At 44.8% G+C, this 19,097-nt stretch overlaps 2 protein-coding genes across 3 annotated transcripts; both read right to left on the reverse strand.

The window, feature by feature from the left end:
* Positions 1-665: 665 nt before the first annotated feature.
* On the reverse strand, positions 666-5,512 carry AOC2 (amine oxidase copper containing 2; the record flags this gene model as incomplete). 2 transcript variants are annotated; one of them, XM_080678146.1, is made up of 4 exons in its annotated part: positions 3,898-5,512; positions 1,710-1,914; positions 1,264-1,393; positions 666-932 (listed from the first exon to the last, which is right to left on the reverse strand). In XM_080678146.1, exons 1-4 carry the CDS (start codon positions 5,483-5,485, stop codon positions 666-668), a joined length of 2,190 nt encoding a protein of 729 aa, XP_080534272.1. In that variant the 5' UTR covers positions 5,486-5,512. The 2 variants fall into 2 exon arrangements, with proteins under 2 accessions (XP_080534272.1, XP_080534271.1); XM_080678145.1 differs by having other exon boundaries at positions 1,629-1,914.
* An 821-nt stretch (positions 5,513-6,333) lies between these two features.
* PSME3 (proteasome activator subunit 3) lies at positions 6,334-13,659 on the reverse strand. The gene is made up of 11 exons (XM_080678393.1): positions 13,367-13,659; positions 12,691-12,723; positions 12,512-12,574; positions 12,216-12,320; positions 10,743-10,791; positions 10,099-10,211; positions 9,785-9,853; positions 9,566-9,633; positions 9,412-9,466; positions 9,205-9,291; positions 6,334-8,548 (listed from the first exon to the last, which is right to left on the reverse strand). Exons 1-11 carry the CDS (start codon positions 13,406-13,408, stop codon positions 8,468-8,470), a joined length of 765 nt encoding a protein of 254 aa, XP_080534519.1. The 5' UTR covers positions 13,409-13,659; the 3' UTR covers positions 6,334-8,467.
* Positions 13,660-19,097: the final 5,438 nt, after the last annotated feature.

Genomic DNA, 19,097 nt, shown 5'->3' on the forward strand with positions numbered 1-19,097 from the left:
CCAAGCATATGCCCTAATCCCCAATTGAACCATGACCTCCTGGTTCATAGGTTGACGTTCAACCACTGAGCCATGCTGGCTGGACCATATCATCTATTTTTACAAAATTCTATCTATTCTTCCATTTCAATGCACCTGATGAAAAAAAAACATCTGGTATAATGGTCACCAAATGTGAACCCTAGCTATTTTGGAGTGGTAGGATTTGTGGTGTTTTTGCTTGAATGTTTTTTAAAATATATTTTTATTTATTTCAGAGAGGAAGGAAGAAGAGATAGAAACATCAATGATGAGGAAGAATCATTAATTGGCTGCCTCCTGTACACCCCCACTGGGGATCAAGCTGGCAACCCAGGCATGTGTCCTGACTGGAATCTAGTCCTGACCCCCTGGTTCATAGTTTGACACTCAACCACTGAGCCACGTTGGCCCGCCTTGCTTGAATATTTTAATAAGAATATCATCTGTATAAATTCATCATTTTAAAAAAAGACACTGGAAATATGAATTAACTAAAAGGCTATATGAAGGTTTAGTGTGGGAAGGGGCTGTCTGAAACATTAAGAGGGTAGAAGTCAGGGGAGCAGGAATTGGGAACAGAGAGGAAGGTACATATGTCTTAGCACCCACCCACCCTACCTCTGTGTCCCACTACACCCTTGGGGTTAAAAGTCTTGGTAAGAGAAAGGGGGCAAGTCTGGAACACAGGCTGCCAGGTGAGGGATGCAGGCCACAGGGTTGACATGGCAGAGCCCAGCATCCTGGCCCTTCTCAAAGTAGACGCTGCCAGGGGAGAAGATGGAGGGGTCCTCATCAAAGAAGTTATAGGGTCGAAGCAAGAAGCCAACTCTGTTCCCCACAGTAACTGTGTTGGGGATATCCTCAGCATGGGGGATGTGTAGGAAGCTGGCTGTAACCCAGGCCACCAGGTCCTGCAGGAAGAAGGAGGAGCTGGAGGACTTTGGAGGTGAGACCCAGAGAATTACCCCTTAGCCACAATCCCCACCCTCCAGCCTCAGCCCTGCTTCCACCTCCTCCCAGCCCCAGGTCCACAAAACGTGGTGACCTGTGTAGGGCGGTCAATATCCCAGAGCTAATCTTACCCCAGGAGGGATGACCCATGTTGGTCATCAGAGAACTCCTTGACTCCTGAATCTGAGCACTGGAAACACACCACCATCCCTCCAATCTAGGGCCAGATGTTGGGCAGCCAAGACACCAGACACAGAAGAGCCCCTCTCCTCTGTCTCTAGATCTACCAACCTCTCCTAAGAGAGTCTCATTATTGATGAAATCAGCAAAGGCAATAGTGGGTGTCCAGATGTCATTCTGGTAATAGATGCTGCTGCTCTGTGACTCCTCCTCTTTCCTCCGGGTCACCGCGAGCTGGTATCTGACCAGGAATGTCATAAGAAGGTGGAGTCAGACAATGTCAAAGACCTTTCCTGTCCCAGAAATCTTTTGGATCAGATTCAGTGTGACCATTTCCCATCCCATATCTATTTGGATCTGAGAGGAGGTACAGGGGTCGATAGTAAGCCAAGAATAGTGAGTGGGGGTCTCCAAGAGCTGGGATGGGGAAGGGGACCAGTTCTTCCCTACCACCCAGTGCCCAGGGCCCTCCTCACCTCCCCCAGCTGAGAGCCTTCTCCATGTCACTCTCCAGGGGCATGTGTATGCCGAGGGGGCTGTGGATCTGGATTCGGTACCCGCGCTGGTGACCCCAGGCATTAGTCTGGTTGCCAGCCAGGTAAATGTAGCGAGGAAGGGGATTTCCCAGTGAAAAAGCTGTCAGATCCTCCCTTCCCAGGACCTGGCGAGTCAGCTGTGGACGCTGAAGTTGGTGCTCTGGACTCCAAGGGGCTGCCACAGGTTTAAACACCACGTCTTCAGCTACCACCCAGTTTTTCAGCCCTGCCAGGGTGAGGGGAGGGAGAGGAGTTCCATACCAGGTAAGACAGGCTCCTCATCGCCCCACCATGAACACTGAACCGGGCTGACAAAGGACAGCAGAACTCATCAGAGAGCACTCCATGCTGGGAGCCAGAAGCTCTAGATTTGGGAGCTAGCCCATTTTCTTCTACGCTGCCCTGTCCAATACAGTTACTGCCAGTCACAAGTGGCTATTTGCATTTAAATTAAAAATTCAGCTCCTCAGTCACACTAGCCACATTTCAAGTGCTCAACAGCCACATGTGGCCAGTGGCTAATGTATTGGACAATGCAGATATAGAACATTTCCATCACTGCGGAAAGTTCTAGTAGCACTGGTCCACCCTTGGACAAATTATTTGCTTCTTTGGTTCTCATTTTCCGAATCTCTACACTGGACATAACTAAAGCTGTTCTATGGTTGAGCTCTGTAAATGGAAAAACACACGCAGGTGGCTAGTAACTATGAAAGGGACATTTGTCTTGGAGAAGCTGCCTGGAAAAACCCAATCCCCTTCCATGGTGCCCTGCACACCCCTCTTAACTCTGAGAATTTGCTTTCTTCCTCTCGACAAGATGGGGACCACTTTCAGTGTTTTTCAGAAGTGAAGAGATTTATGTCCTTAAATTGTCTGAGAACTCCTTGGAACTCTATTGCATTGATAACCTGAACTCATCACCCCACTCTGCAGCTGATCATATACTTGGACTCAGTTACTTTAAACAGGACCTATATGAAGACAGCTGGCTCAGGGGGGCACTCTACTAAAGCCGGTGCCTCTGCTGGTCTCTTGTGCACAGGGGGCCTGACACAGCCTCCAGCCCACAGCACCAACCTGTGCTGTACCCACCAGGGATCCAATAAATGTTACTTGATTTTACTTCCTGACAAGGCTCTCTGATACCAAAAATGCTGGGGAAACTTCAAATCAGAAAAGTCATATTCTAAATATGTCAAAGAATTGTTAATATGCCATTTCAACCATGCTATTTTCTTAGTTCTTCCTCCCCTCTGCCTCCACATCACCCCCACAGGCACCCCCCACACACACAGTCATGTCTTTATACCCAGGAGAATAAGAAAATGTTTCACAAGAAATATCCTTAGTTATAGCACATTATACTTGGATAATCATTTTCTGTCTCATCTCCCCCCACCCTCAACTTCCCTAACTGTAAAATGGAGAGGGTCTGGTGGATTTCTAATTTTCTTTCTGGGTCTAGTTGTCTGATTTGATAAGTTGGTTATTTTCTGTCACTGACAAAACGTGTCAGGAGCAGCAAGTCCTCTTTGTGCTCTGAGCCCTACTTGAGAATTTCCTTTCTACACTTGCAGCAAGCCTACTATGTGCTTGCCATGCCACCAGAGAGCCCATTGTGATGACATGTGCTGACAGGAATGGGATGCCCCGCCCCCCTCAGAAGGATGGGGCCACTATCCTGTATCCCCAGTTGTCTGAAATCCTGTGGAGCAACTCCCATCTAGTACCCCCCTTCTCGTGCCCCTGAACCACCTCTCCTCTGAAAACCTCTTGAGATGGACTGCTCCCTACCTCTGCTCAGGTCCCTGCTTTCCCCTCCTCCACTGACTCAGAATTAGGAAGAACGCAGAGCCCCAACTGTAGTCCCATGCAGCCTTAGGGCAAATTCACCACGCACACTGTCACCCTACATTAAGGTAGACAGGCACAGCCATTACATTAAACTAATTTCACAATGGCGGCAAGTCAGAGGGCTGGATGATTGCAGCTTGGCGGAGGAACCCTCTCTATCTTCTGCCAGACTCAGCCAGCCCAGTATTTCAGACTGATTGCAGCTGAATACACTTAAGTCAGTCTGTGCTCTGTTGCCACAATGAATTGTGGAGCTGGAATGCTCCTCTACTCTTTAGGCTTGATCTGGGGGTGGAGTCTCTGTTCCCTCTGCCTCATCCCAACTCTCAATCTTAATTCCCTGAGCACTCACCTGCTACATCCAGGTCCAGCTTGAAGTGGAAGGCATGCGTGTGCACTGTCCCCAGCACTCGTTCCCCCACACGGTTCCCAAAGAGGAGGCTTTCCTCTCCCCCACTCAGGAAAGCTGTGTTGACAAAGCCTGTGGCATGGACCCGCCCTTCAAGCGCCCCATTTGGGTAAAATACAAAGTCCCAAATGTAGTCATAGTTGCCTACAGATGACACAGACCTGACTACAACAGCTGAGCTGGCCAAACCACCGTAGTAATGACTCTGAAGGTGATTATAGTGCCTTCGAAGGGGTAGTCCTTGGGCCTCCTCAAATATACACACAGCCCCTGGGAGCAGCTGGACGGTCCCTTTGCCCACTAATACATGGATGTCCACCATTGTAGATTGATAGGGGCAGTCCACGCCCCGCACCAAGCCCCGGCTGTTTCGGCCAAGTCCATAGCTGCTATCCAAGTATCGGGTCATCATTGTCTTGGGTGAATCAGCACCATAGATAGACACACACTCCTGGACACTTACTTCATAGGCCACTCGCTCACCCCGGAACCGAATGTCAAAAATCCTCATGCCACTGAACACCCCATGACCAAAAGTAAATGTCCAGAGGGAGGACACCACCAGGTTCCCTTGTACACTGTATTGGGAGCCCTGGGGTGAGAACTGAAGAGGTGGAAGAGGACCTGGGGGGACCCGAGACCTCAGAGATGAAGCCCCATTTGGTAGGGGCAGAGGAATTCTAACCACTTCCAGCCGGCCAGCCTTAAACTCCCATTCCAATTGGCTCAAGTCTGCATAGTAGCGCCCAAGGTAGAAGACCTGCTGGACAGCCCAGCGAGCAGGGTCCAGGGCCCTGTGGTCCAGCAGTAGCTCCAGCCCCACTGGGTGTAGGAAAATCCCAACACCTGAGATGTTATGGTGGAGGGCTATCCAGGTATTACGGTCTCCTGAGCGCAAGCCACTAGGAGTGGCCTGCAGAGGTGCCAAGGTGGAGCCATTGTAGTTGAAGACTGAAGCAAGGAAGACCGGTGCCTTGGGTAGCTCCACCTCTTTCAAATGCTTCCACATCTGGGCAAACTCAGTTCTCAGCATGGGACGTCGGTGATAGGGCAAGGGGCCCCCATGACGCTCCACAGTCACATCCCGCATGTAGGAGGGGTGTGGCAGTGGTCCCACCACCAGCTCACTCACGTTGGGCTGGGGTTGTCCGCCAAAGAAGACGATGGCCAGTGCCTCACGAGCAGGCGGGGGGCTCCCCCTGTCCAGGTGTGCCAGGGCTGCAGCCTTGGGGGGCAGCTGCAGCTCCACCGAGAAGATGCAGTTGTCTGATGGGCGGGCCTGGGCTGCATCCACCAGGCCTGGCCCCAGTTGCTGGGTCAGAAAGCTCATCACAGCCATCAGCTCTTCTGGGCTCAGGTCTGCAAACAGCTGGCTTTGGCCAGGATGTGTCCAGTGCTGGGCACTGTGGGATACAGAGGGGCAGCGGGGAGGTTGGCTGGAACCCCCTTGGCTGGACAGCAAGACATAGGCCAGGGCAAAGATGGTAATGAGGGACAGTGCCAGGAACACGAGGACTACCTTGACATTCATGGTGAGTGCTGAGAGTTGAAATGAGAGTCCTACCAGCTGCTTCTTCCAGTTACTGACATCAAATCAGGGTTTATATGCAGTAGGATGGATAGGAATGGAGAAAACTCCACCCTGTGGGTTGAACAGGAAATTTCTGACCTTGATTTATATAATTCTGTTCCAATTTTCTGTTCTGTGGTTTGGCCCAAAGCACTACTTCCATGTGCATGGCATCTCCCCTGCCCCTGAACTATTGGCAGCATGATTTCCATCATTTAGACCAGATTAGAGGGCATTTGAAGTACCGCTGAACTGCACCTTCCACTCAAAATGGGTCTAAGGAAGAATGCAAATCTCAGATGCCCAATCAAGTCCTGTGTGCTGAATGCAGGCACCAAAACTGTCCATTTTCCACCCTCCTGGCAGGCACTATCCCCCAATATTTCCAGGATCTACTGCCTAATTCAGCAGTAAGCACTGTGCTCAGCCAGTTGCCTAAGGTTAAGCCCCTGATCCGTAGACTTAGGCCTCTTCTATCTAGTTAGTGAGAAAGGAAGAGTGGTGAAGGTCTGAGCTTAGCAGTCAGATTTCCAGGTCCCTATGCTGTGATCTCAGGGAAGGTACATATCATGAATCTATGTCCTCACCTATAAATGGATAAAACTACCTTATAGATTCATGAAGATTAAATGTGATGCGTATAAAGTGCTTAGCAGAGCCTAACACAGGGTAGGCATTCGAAAATTGTTACCTACTGATTATTTCTGAAACAGAACAGAGCAGATGTTCCTCCATTGTTTAAGACCTTAAATCTCTTTTTGCAGAGACAATGAGGGAATCATTGGATACCAGAAGGCTACGTTACAAGGTGGAAGTTGAGGAAACTTTATTTCAGAGGGAGGTAGAGTCCTAGACAGCCCTCCAAGTCATTTGAAAACCAAAACCAAGAGCCCCCTGGCATCTCCTTAAGAAATTTAAGACATTATTCTGAGGGGAGAATTAGTATAAGGTAACAGGAATGACACGGTAGGGTGTGCCTTGAACCAGGTGATTCCCACGTGGAACTAGAGCAGCCTCTACTGGCAGTTCATGGGTATCACTGGGGAAGGAAGGAAGGAACTGGGATCTTGTTGAGGGTTGGGACAGAAGGCAGCTTAGATTTGGGAAGAGCTCTCTCTCTTTCATATAATTCAGGCTTAATACAAATGAAGGACCCACCTTTGCCTCTTGGTAGGCAGAAACCTCAATCTTCCCATTATTCCAGAAAAAAAGAGGAAGCATAATTGGTATAAAAACACCCAATAGGATGGCTGGTGGTATATGAGGAGGTGGGTATCCCGATGTGCACGCATATGAGTATGGGTACGTCCCTAGCCACCAGAACATCTCATCAGGGTCTGCGGCTTTAGAAAGAGGTCAAAGTACCTGTATTTTTAATTTCTTGACATGGTAAAAGAATTTTACATTACGATCCAAGGGTGGTGGGGTGAGAAGGGGCAGCAGAACAATCCAACAAAAAGGGAAACAGAAATGCATGGTGGAAGGAATCTGAAGGGTGGGTAGGGGCATTGCCCAACTAAAATGCAATTGGTTTGTTACTGAGTACTATTCGTGGGAAGACAGCATCCTGACTCCTTCTCTATATAGCATATTGGGAGTAAAAATGATGCATCCAGGTGGAAATATGATTAGGGGTTGGAAGACAGACAGGGGAAGAATAAGTCAGAAATAGACACTGAGAGAGTCACTGGCTGGCTGGCTGCAAATACTGACTCTCCAGTAGGGATAAAATAAAAAAGTGGGGGATATCTCTGAAAGATTCGAGAGATAGGGACAACTCTTCTATGGTTTTGACTTGCCCAGCAGATTTCCACATACACACGTGTACATGCCTGTTTTGCATGCACACACATATACACATAAGTGACTGCTTTCCCTGGAAGCACAATACTATAAATAAGAAATATTTTTCCCAAAGGAAAAGCCCAGGAGGAGCAGCAGCAGCTGGTCCTCACAGCTAAAGACACCCCCACCCCAAATTACAACTGGTCTGGAAAGAGGCAGTCAGGAGTCAGAGGACTGGCCTTTGCAATAATGCCCAAAAGGACCTGAGTCACAGAGAAAGGAGCCTTCCCCAATCCCTCTGCTTCTCGCCTCTTGGTTCTCCTCCAACTCAATAGCCTCTGGGTACCAAGAGGCTACAAAATCCAGAGACGATGGGCCCCGGTGGATGATGATTGAGACAACTATCACCTCCTGAATAGTGTGTGTGTGTGTGTGTGTGTGTGTGTAACAGGGTTTGGGGGGGGGGTGCGGGGGGGAGTGTCAGGTAACAGAGTAGGAAGGCAGATGTGTGCATGTCTGTGTATGTGTCAATCATGCACATATGTGTATGTGAAAATTCTTATAAAAATATCTGAAGGACTTAGGGACTTAGCCAAGGTCTATGGTGCTTCTTGTCATGTATGTAGATGGAAAACCTGAAGTCATCACCAGGACAACTGGGACAGGGAGGATCCAATATCCCACATTGGCAAGAGACACTAACCTTATATCAGAAGAGAGGAGCTAGTCTCCCTGACCCCAGATCCTAGAAAAAAACAAAAACCTAGCACTTTCCTTTTAGTTCCCTCAGCTCCTAACAAACTAATCATCAAAAGGAAAAAAAACAACACAAAGCCCAAGACAAGGAAGGGGGTGGGGAAAGAAAACACAAGTATTCTGGTGCCAATATCTTGTGCACATAAACCTGGAGTTCTCCAGAAATTAGAACAGCTCAGGTGTGGGGTATTAGGGAAGGAAATAGAAGAGTTCCTGAGGCCTGAAAAAAGAGGTAAACACGTCACAGAACTACATGAGAGTTTCATTAGACTCTAACTAAAAACAGAGAGAGGTGTGATTACTATTTCCAGCCAGTTTCCCCATCACGATAGTCATGTAACAAACCAAGGCAATGTCGGTCTTGAGCCAGACTCACAGAGTCCCCTGGCCCTGGCCCTGGCCTCAGTACAGTGTCTCTGCATTGCTGCTCCGGGGCCGTTTGATCTTCTCAATATTTTTCAGGATCATGTCATGTAGGGTGACCTGGGAGAGGAGAGATCAGAGAATCACACATCTGTTCTACCCCTACCTCAAAAAGAAAAGATCCCTACCAACCGATTACCCAAGTAATCATTTACATAATCCCCTTCTCACTCATTTGAACCTGAAATCAAGGTGGTTGCTCCACCTCTCTTATACCCCCAAACTAGGTATACCTGGGTATTTCCAAGTTCCCGAGTGTCTAATAACTAACATTTGTTGAATACTTAACATAACAAGAAGTGCACTGGGTCCTTTAAGGTATTATCTCGCTAATTTTTTTAAACCATCTTTGTGCAGTAGATACTCTAATATAAGTTTCATTTTAGAGATGAAGAAACCTTCAAGTCTGAGGTTAAACAACTTCCCCAAGGCCACATATTACAGGTAGAGTTGGTTCCAAACCTAAGTATGTCTGACTAACAACTTCATCTTCACCTCTATACTACATTGCACTCCCTCTCATCCAGGTGGAAAGAAGGAAGATGCCCAGCTATATACCCTCAACTCCATAGTTCTTGACACTTGGTTGATAAGCAGAACTCGTTTTATCAACTTTACCTCCATCCCCGCTCTCGACCCACAGAGAGTGGCAAGAAATTTATCACCAGAACTAAGAAAAGCCAGGGCAACTGTTGGCAGGGATCGAGGTTACTTACATATTGATTCCTTAGTTCTGATATGATGAGACGGAGGCTGATATATTCTTTCTCATCAATCTCTGTGACGGTTCGGCGATAGTCCTCCTGAAAGAAGGGGCAGAGAAAAGGCTCGTTCCCAAGTATCCACAGTCAGCTCTTTCCCAGTGATAGTCACTCCTCCCTACCCTACCACTTCCACCCTCAGGCCACAAAACCCTTACTTACCACATGGGGATATTTAGCTATTTTAGAAACCAATTTGGCTCTTGTAATATAATATCTGGAAGGAGAAAAAAGAAGAGGAAGCTGCAGGAGACCCTAGACAGTGCTTACCACCTCACCAGCCCCCAATTTCTGGACCAAGCCCAAGCAGCCCTACCTAGAAATCTGGTCCAGATAAGATGCAGCTTCACTCTCAACAGTCCTTAGTTCTGCAACTGTCTCCTCCTGAAAAACAACAACAAACAAACAAACAAAAAACACGGTGAGTCAAAATCACTTCCACATTACTCCACAACGAACCAAAGAGAAAGGAAAAACAAACAAAGCAGGGGAGATGAGAGTCTCTCCCAAACCTTCCCTTCCAGTATGTAATTACCTGAATAGATACCCCGAAGTTGTTCCCATCTTCTATCCTAGGAATCAGGAGCTGTACCCACATTTTGACCTGCAGGGTAAAAAGACCAAAATATATATGAGGACCAAGGCTTGAGGAACATGGCTTTTTCTATTGATGCCATGAAGTATACAATTCATGCTGCTGGGGCCAGATGCCAGGAGCACAGGAGCCAAGATACTTAGTCTGCCAACACCCATATCACCTCCATGCCTCCAGCCCCACCATCCATGATTTTTCATAGTTCAAGCCAGGCTGTTTGAAGTCAGCCCATAGGTCACTAGCCCCTGCCTCACCGTGTTGCATTTTTCAATCAGCAGCCGGATCTCAGGTTTCACTTTCTCAATAATGTCCACCAGCTGCTGGTTGCTTTTTAGCATCCCATTGGGCATCACAAACACCTTGGTTCCTGGCAAGGACATGAAGAAGGCCAAATGATTGGGGTGGGGGCCAGGACATAGCATCTTCCACCCTTCCCTCTTCTTCCCCAGATTCATGAAATGCTATGACCTCTGCCTTTTATCTGTCACAACAAACACTGACACCACCAACAGAACCAAAGAGAACATATGGATTAACAAATGAGCGTCTAAAATATGCCCAAAGTCTAAAGAATAAGGAAATTAAAATATGCTCTAAAGACTTAATGTACCAACTATTATTAAAGAGGAAAAAAATAACATGGAACTGGGACTTTGTGAAAAATCTGCAATAGGTAGTGACCCCCAAGTCCTTTCCTTTGGCCAGTTTACACTAAGTTAAACCCTCCCTTTTCACTGGAAAATTAGGTTCAGGGTGCTAAATTATGACCACATTTGGAAGACTTGAGAATGCTAACTCTGGGAAATAAAATCAGATCCTGCTTCCAGGCCAGAACACTAGACGCATCTGCTTCTCAAGGCTGTAAGCCAGAGGGTAGATGGGGTAGGGTAGCTCTTACCTTGAAAGGCCTCTTCACACTCATCCAACCTTCGCTTTTTGTAAGTGGGCTAAGGAAACAGACAGAAATTTGCCTACTCTCAACATTCACATTCCTATCACAAGTTATACTTAAACAAGTTTAATCCCTTCTTTGACACCATAGGTTATCCTATCCTATATAATAAAAGGCTAATATGCAAATCGACCGAACGGCGGAACGACCGGTTGCTATGACATGCAGTGACCACTGGGGAAAGACTCTTAATGCAGAAGTTGCCCCCTGGTGGTCAGTGAGCTCTCACAGGGGGAGCGCCACTCAGCCAGAAGCTGGGCTTATGGCTGGTGAGCGCAAAGCTAAGGATGTCTGACTGACGGCTTAGGCTTAGGCCCGCTCCCGGAGAGGACATACCCCGAGGGCTCCCAGACTGCGGGAGGGCACACTGGGCCTCTAGTCTTATTAATTTATGCAAGTTACTAAGTACATAAAAGGCTTTAAGAAAAGGTTCTCTAGTTGTAAAACCAACCTTTCTAGAAATATAACACATTAAGCAATGAGAGAGATAGCCAGCAATTTTCAATCTTTTCCATCTCCTGGCACACAAAAACTAATTACAAAAATTCTGTGGCACATCAAAAATATATTTTTTGCCTATCTGACCCAAAACAAGGCATAATTTTGATTCATTCACACTGGATGCCATTGTTGTGTTGGCTGTGTCATTTTTTTTAATTTGCCAGTCTAAGGGGAAAGAGATCAGTGCTCCTGACTAAATAGTCAGGAATTGCATGTTTTAAAAATTCTTACAGCACATCAGTTGAAACTGGCTACTATAAACAATAGGAAAAAAGAACCTTTCAGTGGAGGGTAAAGATAATTAAGGGAATATATATAAATCTGCTGGTTCTACAAAGAAACACAATATTCAATCAACAAACACATATTTAGCACCTGTTATGTACCAGAAACAATGCTAGGTGCTGGGAATACAAAGATGATTAAGACAGTTTCTGCTTTCCAGAACTAACAAGTTCTAACAAGGAGACAATAAATAATGCAGACAAAGAACAGTTCAGTGTCATCAGTGTTACAGAATGTGAACATTAATTGATAAGGACTAGGAAATAAAGATGCACAGCAAAGACAGGGATTACAGTTATATATCAAGAAGGGCTACTCATTCAATAACAAGACTCAAGACATTGAAACATGGAACAGATAAGAAAAAGTCTTGCTTAGAGCCATGGAAACAGACCAGATAACCCAAGGGAGCCTGTAGCTCACTCTCACACAGAGTAGCATTAGCAAATTCACCTCATGCTATAAATGAAAATCAGGATCTAAAGGGGGTGTACTGGAGTCATCATGTCTGTAAGAGTCCTCATTCACAGATCCAAATCCTACTGTCTCCTTTGTACATGTTCAAACTGACCAGGGAATAGAGGACAGAGAACCTATTGCTACAGAAGACAAAGATAAATATAGGACACTTACACCATCCAGTCCATCGTGGCTATTGGTGAGAAGAATGGGGTCAGGGACAGGGAGATTCATGTCTGAGTGGATCTGAGTTAGGTCATGAATGTTTAGGATTGGTTCCTGAAAAAGAGACGCCCACCCCCCAAACATTAGTCTTTTCAAGATGAACAAATAAGAACTTCATGTGAAGGGCAAGATATGAGAGTGCTTTACAGTACAAAACAAAATGGAACCAACACATGATTTGTCCCATTTGACGAAAAGATCAGGGCCCCCCAAAATTGGGAAATCTGAGGAAAAGGGTCTCTCACCTTCAAAAAACTATCAAGTTCTAACAACTTCTTTGGGAAAAAATTTGCCACCAAGTCTTCTGCCTAAAGGTGAGAAGAAATGCATTAAAATTGTGGGATGGTATCTCTCAGCAGTTATCTCCCCTTCGGGAAACTCCCAATTATTAACCAACACTCACTTTGCTATTTATTTCACTCACCTCACTTGTGATCCGCTCCCTGAAAGAATCAACCTAAAATTAACAAAGAGCAATTCAGTAAGAGCAAGTCAGTACCTGGCAACAGAGGTAAGGGAAGGATAGGGAAACCCAAATCTAGCTGTCTTTCCCTCACCTTGTAATTGTAGTGAGAAGCTGAGAGGCCCCCAGACTGTAAGTACTTTATTTTTTTGAGGACCCATTTCTCCATCTCAGGAGAGGGAAGCAGGGCTTGAGGGCAGCACTCACCTGTCTTCCCTCTCTCCCTCCCTGTGTGTGAGGCGGTCAGAATTTGTGAGCAGAGGAAAGACAGATAGGGGAGGTGTGAGCTCACAAACGTGCTAACTCCCTTTCAGACCTAAGATACAAGGCAGGCCTGACTCCAAGGACAGCGGCTGCGTCCGGAGGCGGGGCTGGGGAACTTCCAGCTGTCACTAGCCTCAAGCACTGAATCCACCACGTGTCCGTGGGCTCTCCATCACCAGGCAAGGCACAGAAAGCCACCCTATATTATCCTCTCCCTTGATGCGGTCTTTGGGAGTGGGGGGCTGGGCTGCGCTGAGCGGAAGCTCAGTGCTGGTGTCCCCAGGGAGACAAAGACGCCATGGGGAGTAGGGAGCCAGTCAGAGTGCTCCGAGATCGAAGCGAGGGGTAATGAAGCCCGGACCGGTGTCGCTACCTTGAGCTTCACTTCCTGATCCACCTTCAGCAACGAGGCCATGGCCGGGCAGGGCCGTGTTCGCTCCGCTGGAGACCGGAGGCGCTGTGGGCTCCGGGGAGGGGGTCAGAGGGACGGGAGTTGTTTCGGCTTCTCTCGGGACGCGGCTGCCCTCGCTGGCTCACAGACTGCTCACTTGCTCGCTCGCTCTCTCCCTCTGTGCCGCCTGCCCGACCGCCCGCCTGCTGCCTGCTGCTGGATGCCTGCTTGCACTATCGCTTGCCCTCCCGGCTTTCGCCGCTCACGCCGGAAGTTACGTCACAGCCAAGCGCCGGGACTCCGGCGTGTACGTGCACGTGCTTTGCGCAGCCGCATTGAGGTTTGGTTCTCGTCTCTCCTTCCAGGTTCGTATCTCCCGGGTTCCAGTGCCCGGTAAGAGGAAAGTTAGAGGGAGGGTGGCGGAGGCTGGTTTACTGAGAACTGAGTCCCAGAGGGACTCGGGAGCTGTTTGACTCTGCTAGCTCGTCGGCACTAGCCTTCACCGAAGGAACCTAATGAGCTCTGCAGTTTGGAGGACCAGACCGACGACGGCGTCGCGCCCCAGTGACGTCAGACCGAGGAAGCTGGCGGTCCCGGCTCTGAGTTCAGGAATCTAGTCTATGATTCCTGCTGCCTCCTCCCGTTGGCCGAAAAAGTTCTAGTCTAGTGCAATGCTAGAGCCAAACAGAGGACAAGGTCTGTTGGACTAGGCTTCCTTACCTTTCTCCATCACTTACTCATACACTTTCAGACATTGGAGATCCACTGCCTGATGGGCAGATTAACCCCCAGAGTGGGGTAGGCTACACAGTGATGCCAGTAAATACTGGAACAGAACCCAGATCTCCTGACTTCTAGGACAATGCTGTACCCATTTTCCTAATGGAAGGCAAATATCATGTCTCCACTCACCCTTTTTTTTTTCTTCTTTTTTTCAGTTTGTCTGTTAACACTGGTTATTTCGCTAAATGAAATGAATCAGGACACTGGGCTAATGTGAGTCACTTAATGTAAGTTAAAATCTTCTAGTGGCCACATTAAAAAGTAAAACCGGTGAAGTTCATTTTAATTATATATTTAACCTAGTTTAGCCAAATATTATTTAAACACGTAATCAACATTTTAAATTAATGAGATCATATACTTTTTTTCTCATACCAAGTCTTCAAAATCCAGTATGAGTTTTACACTCACTGCACATCTCAATTCAGAGGAGCCACATTTGCAGTACTGAATAGCCACAAGTGACTAGTGGCTCCTGTATTGAACAGCACAGCTCTGGGATATCAAAGGTAAACAAAACTCAAATTCTCTGATCTCATGGGGATTAATACTGGGGAAAGACACCAGAAAGTAAACTGAAAATATGGCAAAATTTAATAAATGTTAGGAAACAACTGATAAAGAGAATAGCATGGGTTTTATTGAAAACATTGAAAGACTGGGGGTGGGGGGGAGACGTGAGCTGGGAGTGGGGTGGGGAGGGTTGTTAGGAAACAAATTGGATTAAGTGTAAAAGCAGGTCATCTGATTTATATTTTGGGGTCACTACTATTGCTAAACATTTATTCTGGTCAGACCTCTGTGCTAAGTGCAAGGGAAATGGGTATATGCAGTTAAATGAAGTGCATCTGACTATGACCTTTGGAATCAGGGAGAGACCTGGCTTCAAATCCCACCTCAGCTCTTTACTAACTGTGCTATCTTGATAAAATTACTGAAATGCTGAGTCTCAATTCCCTCATCTGTCAAGTTTTATTTTAACCACTATTAATAAATATATGTAATTCTGTAGGGTTGTGAGTATTGGAAATCATATATATTTAAAAGAACTAGCACAGTACCTGGACACAAGGCAGGCACTACATACATAGTAGCTATTGTCAAATAAGCTACCTGTTAATGTTTAGCATGAAAAGGTTATTCTTCAAACTATGTAATTATCATCCCTGCTTTCAGACTCAAAAATGTCCTTTTCCATTATTCAAGACTACGTACAACATAGCCCATACTACCCATCTTGCTCATTAACATATGTTTCTCCCTTTTTCTTCTGTTTTCTTTTTTTTTTTAATCCTCACCCGAGTTATGTTTTACTGGTTTTATAGAGACAGGAAGTGGGGGAGACATCCATTTGTGAGAGAAACATGGATCGGCTGCCTCCTGTATGCACCCCCACCGAGGATTGAACCCACAACCTAGGTATGTGCCCTGTCAGGGAATCGAACCAGAAGCCTTTCTGTGTACTGGACGACACCCAACCAACTGTCATCCCTCTGTTTATGACTATCTTTGTGTCTAAATTGCCCCTTTAAATTTTTTTTAAAATTGATTTTTAGAAAGGGAGAGAATATCCATTTTTTGTTCCACTTATTAATGTATTCATTGGTTGATTCTTGTATGTGTCCTGACCAAAAATCAAACCAGTGACCTCTCGGTGCATGGAATGTCACTCAACCAACTGAGCTATACCGGCCAGGGCCAAATTACCCCTTTTTATAAGAACACCAGTCAAGGACTTCATTAACTTGATCATCTTCAAAGACACTATTTCCAAATAAGGTCACATCACAGGTGCTGGGATTAGGACTTCAACATCTTTTGGGGGTATAAAATTCAACCTGTAACACCTAACATTATCTGAAATCATTCATTTGTTTACATTTGTCAAATTCTCTCTAGAATATAAGCTATGAGAGCAGTTCACCAATGTATCCTCCCAGACCTAGAAGAGTGATTGGTACATAGTAGGTCCTCAATAAATATTTGTTGAATTGATGACTTGGGTTATGTTGTTGAGTATTCACAATCCCTTGGGCACTATACATACTGACTGTCATATTCTCCAAGCAGCAGGGAACACAGAGAGTTTACTATGTGCCAGGCCTTGCTCTTTGTACCTCATGTTAGATCATTTAATCATCACACTACCCTGTGTGACATACACTATTATGCTCACTTCAGAAACAAGAAAACAAGGCACAGAGTAGTTGAATAGCTTGCTCAAGGTCAGTGTTGGTGAATGATAAAGATAGGTTTGAACTCAGTCTAGACTTTCAACCTCAGTTGTAATCTCTATGCACTCTACCCCTAGAAGCCCATTACATCTCTATGCCTTTCTGAGATGGTATTAGTGGCAGCTAAGCAGGAAGAAATGTAGAGCTATGAACCCACCACAGCAGGCCTCCCCTAGAGGGAGTCTCATGCTGAAAGATGCAAGAGGAAGAAGGGTTGTAAAGATTATCTAATGAGCAATACCAGGAGAAAATAAATCTAGTTCCTATAATACATCTAATTATAGGAGGATCACCTACATTCAAAATAATAAAGTCATTTCTAGAAGTGAGAACCACTTTCTAAGAAATATAAGGCACCAATGCCCTGGCCAGTTTGGCTCAGTGGATAGAGCGTCGGCCTGTGGACTGAAGGGTTCGATTCCAGTCCAGGGCACATGACTGGGTTGCGGGCTTGATCCCCAGTTAGGGGTGTGCCAGAGGCAGCCCATCAATGATTCTCATCATTGATGTTTCTATCTCTCTCTCTCCCTTCCTCTCTGAAATCAATAAAAATATATTTTAAAAAAAGAAATGTAAGTCACCAAGAAAAATAAAGGCAGATTTGACCTCATAACTATTTAAAACTTGCACATCTGGGAAATACATTAACAGACCAGTTATGCAAATCAATGAAAAAATATTAAGCAAAATATTACCTAAATAAATGGGCAAAGGATGCAAACAAAATTCACAAAAGGAGAACACCAACCCAATCTATACCAAATATGCCAATGAAAATAACAGGGACATGCCTTTCTCTCCCCCCGCCTCCCCGATTCCTCAAATATATGATACCTAATACTGGCCAAGGCATCGTGAAAGAGGTTCTCTTGTATATTACTGGAGGCAGAATATGATTGTGTGCAACTGCTCTGGAGAACAATTGCTAATGTTAAGAGACATGAGATAGCCGTACTCTTTTCATCAGTAATTCCAATAGTGAGGCTTTATCATAAGAAAGCAGTCAGCTCTTCATTGCAACATTACTGTAATTACCAAAACTGGAAGCAATGGAAGTTTCCAGCAACAAAGAAATACATTGTTTGTGCACTTGATGTGCTGTGATGCAGTGATGACAATTACCTAAACTGTAAGCATCATGGAAAATTATTCAGTATGTACTGCTAACTTTTAAAAGCAGGATACAAAAATTGTATATAAATTATAAATACAAATACAACCATGTTAAAATACATAGGAAAAACATTTTAATGGAAAATAAAAGTTATAGTGTGGTGAGATTATGGGTAATTTCATGGCATTATCCCTCTAACTTCCTGTATTGTTAATATTAATTTCTGTAAAAGTTTAATTTTGCTGTAAATTAACCATAGGTATAAAAAAAAATCTAACAATACAAACTGTGAAGTAAAGTCTCTGTCCATTGTCCAGTGAAAGACACTGCTTGAGCATATCAAATATCATATCATACACCATATATATTATGTTATGGTGTATGGTATGTACAAATGGAATCATATCACGTATACTACCTATAACTTTTCTTATTTCAATTGACATTCATCTCTTGCCTCAATTCCTGCAAAAACCTAGTAACTGGTTTTCCTGCTTCCACCCTTGCCCTTCTTCAGACTACTGGCAAAGTAGTCAAGTGAATCAAGTAAAAAACAAGTTTATTTCATTCTTTTTAATAGTTGCATAGTATTCTGCTAATGAATAATACCATAATTTTTTAAGTAATCCCCTATGATACTAATTTATACTCCCAGCCAACAGTATTCTAGAGTTTCCCAAATGCTCATCAGCAGTGGATATTATTAACTGGTTCAGCCTTTACCAATCTCATAAATGAGAAATGCCTCTCTGAAGTGTAATTTCAATTGACTTAATTACAAGTGAAATGAAACATCTTTCTCTTTTTTTGTGTCGTTCAACAACACCATCTTTATTCAAAAATATAAATATCTATGAAACATTGCAGAATATACTGCTGCCACCAAAGATAGCCTATACTTCTAAATAAAGTCCTAAATTAATATACAAATTTAAGCTTTAAAAAAATTCTTTAAGAATAAAAGGGGGGGGGAGAAGACTCTCTGAGGAGTATGACCTAAAGAAAAGGTCCTTTGAAGGTCTATGGGTGCCCTAAGTAAAGTCTTTTTATTTCTTTATCAACCATTTGTTTTTGTGATCTGCTTTTTCATATGCTTTGCCCATTTCATACTGGCCTGTTGGTATTTTTATTGATTGTATAGAATTATGCATATAAAGGAAATTTGCCTTCTATTTTTTGAGCTGCAACTTTTTTCCACATTTTTCTTTTGTAAGTTTTTTTCCAGTTCTAAAAGTTTTCATTTCTAAGGAGTAAAATTCAGTATTCCCCTTTTTTGGCTTCTGATTTTCATGTCCTGCTTAGACCTTCTCCACTCCAAGATTATTAAAAATATTCACACATGCTTTCATCTAGTACTTTTAATCATCATATTTTTTATGCTTAAATTTGTGAATAACTACAAACCTCTTTTGGTGTAAATAGTGAAGTAGAAGATTCAGCTCACTGCTATCTACAAGGCTCTTAGGCCCCACTCATCACTTATTAAGTAGATCATTTTCTCACTGATTTGAAAGACTAGCTTTATCACATACTAAATCCCCCTATATACTTGGTCTATTTTTGAACTCTATTCTGTTTTACT

Source organism: Plecotus auritus (assembly GCF_963455305.1).
Source record: "Plecotus auritus genome assembly, chromosome: 7".
Lineage (NCBI taxonomy): Eukaryota > Metazoa > Chordata > Mammalia > Chiroptera > Vespertilionidae > Plecotus > Plecotus auritus.

Coding starts and splice junctions, on each gene's coding strand:
- PSME3 (XM_080678393.1), bottom strand. CDS start 13,408: ATGGCCTCGTTGCTGAAGGTGGATCAGGAAGTGAAGCTCAAG. Junction 10,792..12,215: donor GCCACGATGGACTGGATGGT/GTAAGTGTCCTA, acceptor CTGTTTCCTTAG/CCCACTTACAAAAAGCGAAG. Junction 8,549..9,204: donor CAGAACTAAGGAATCAATAT/GTAAGTAACCTC, acceptor CTCCTCTCCCAG/GTCACCCTACATGACATGAT.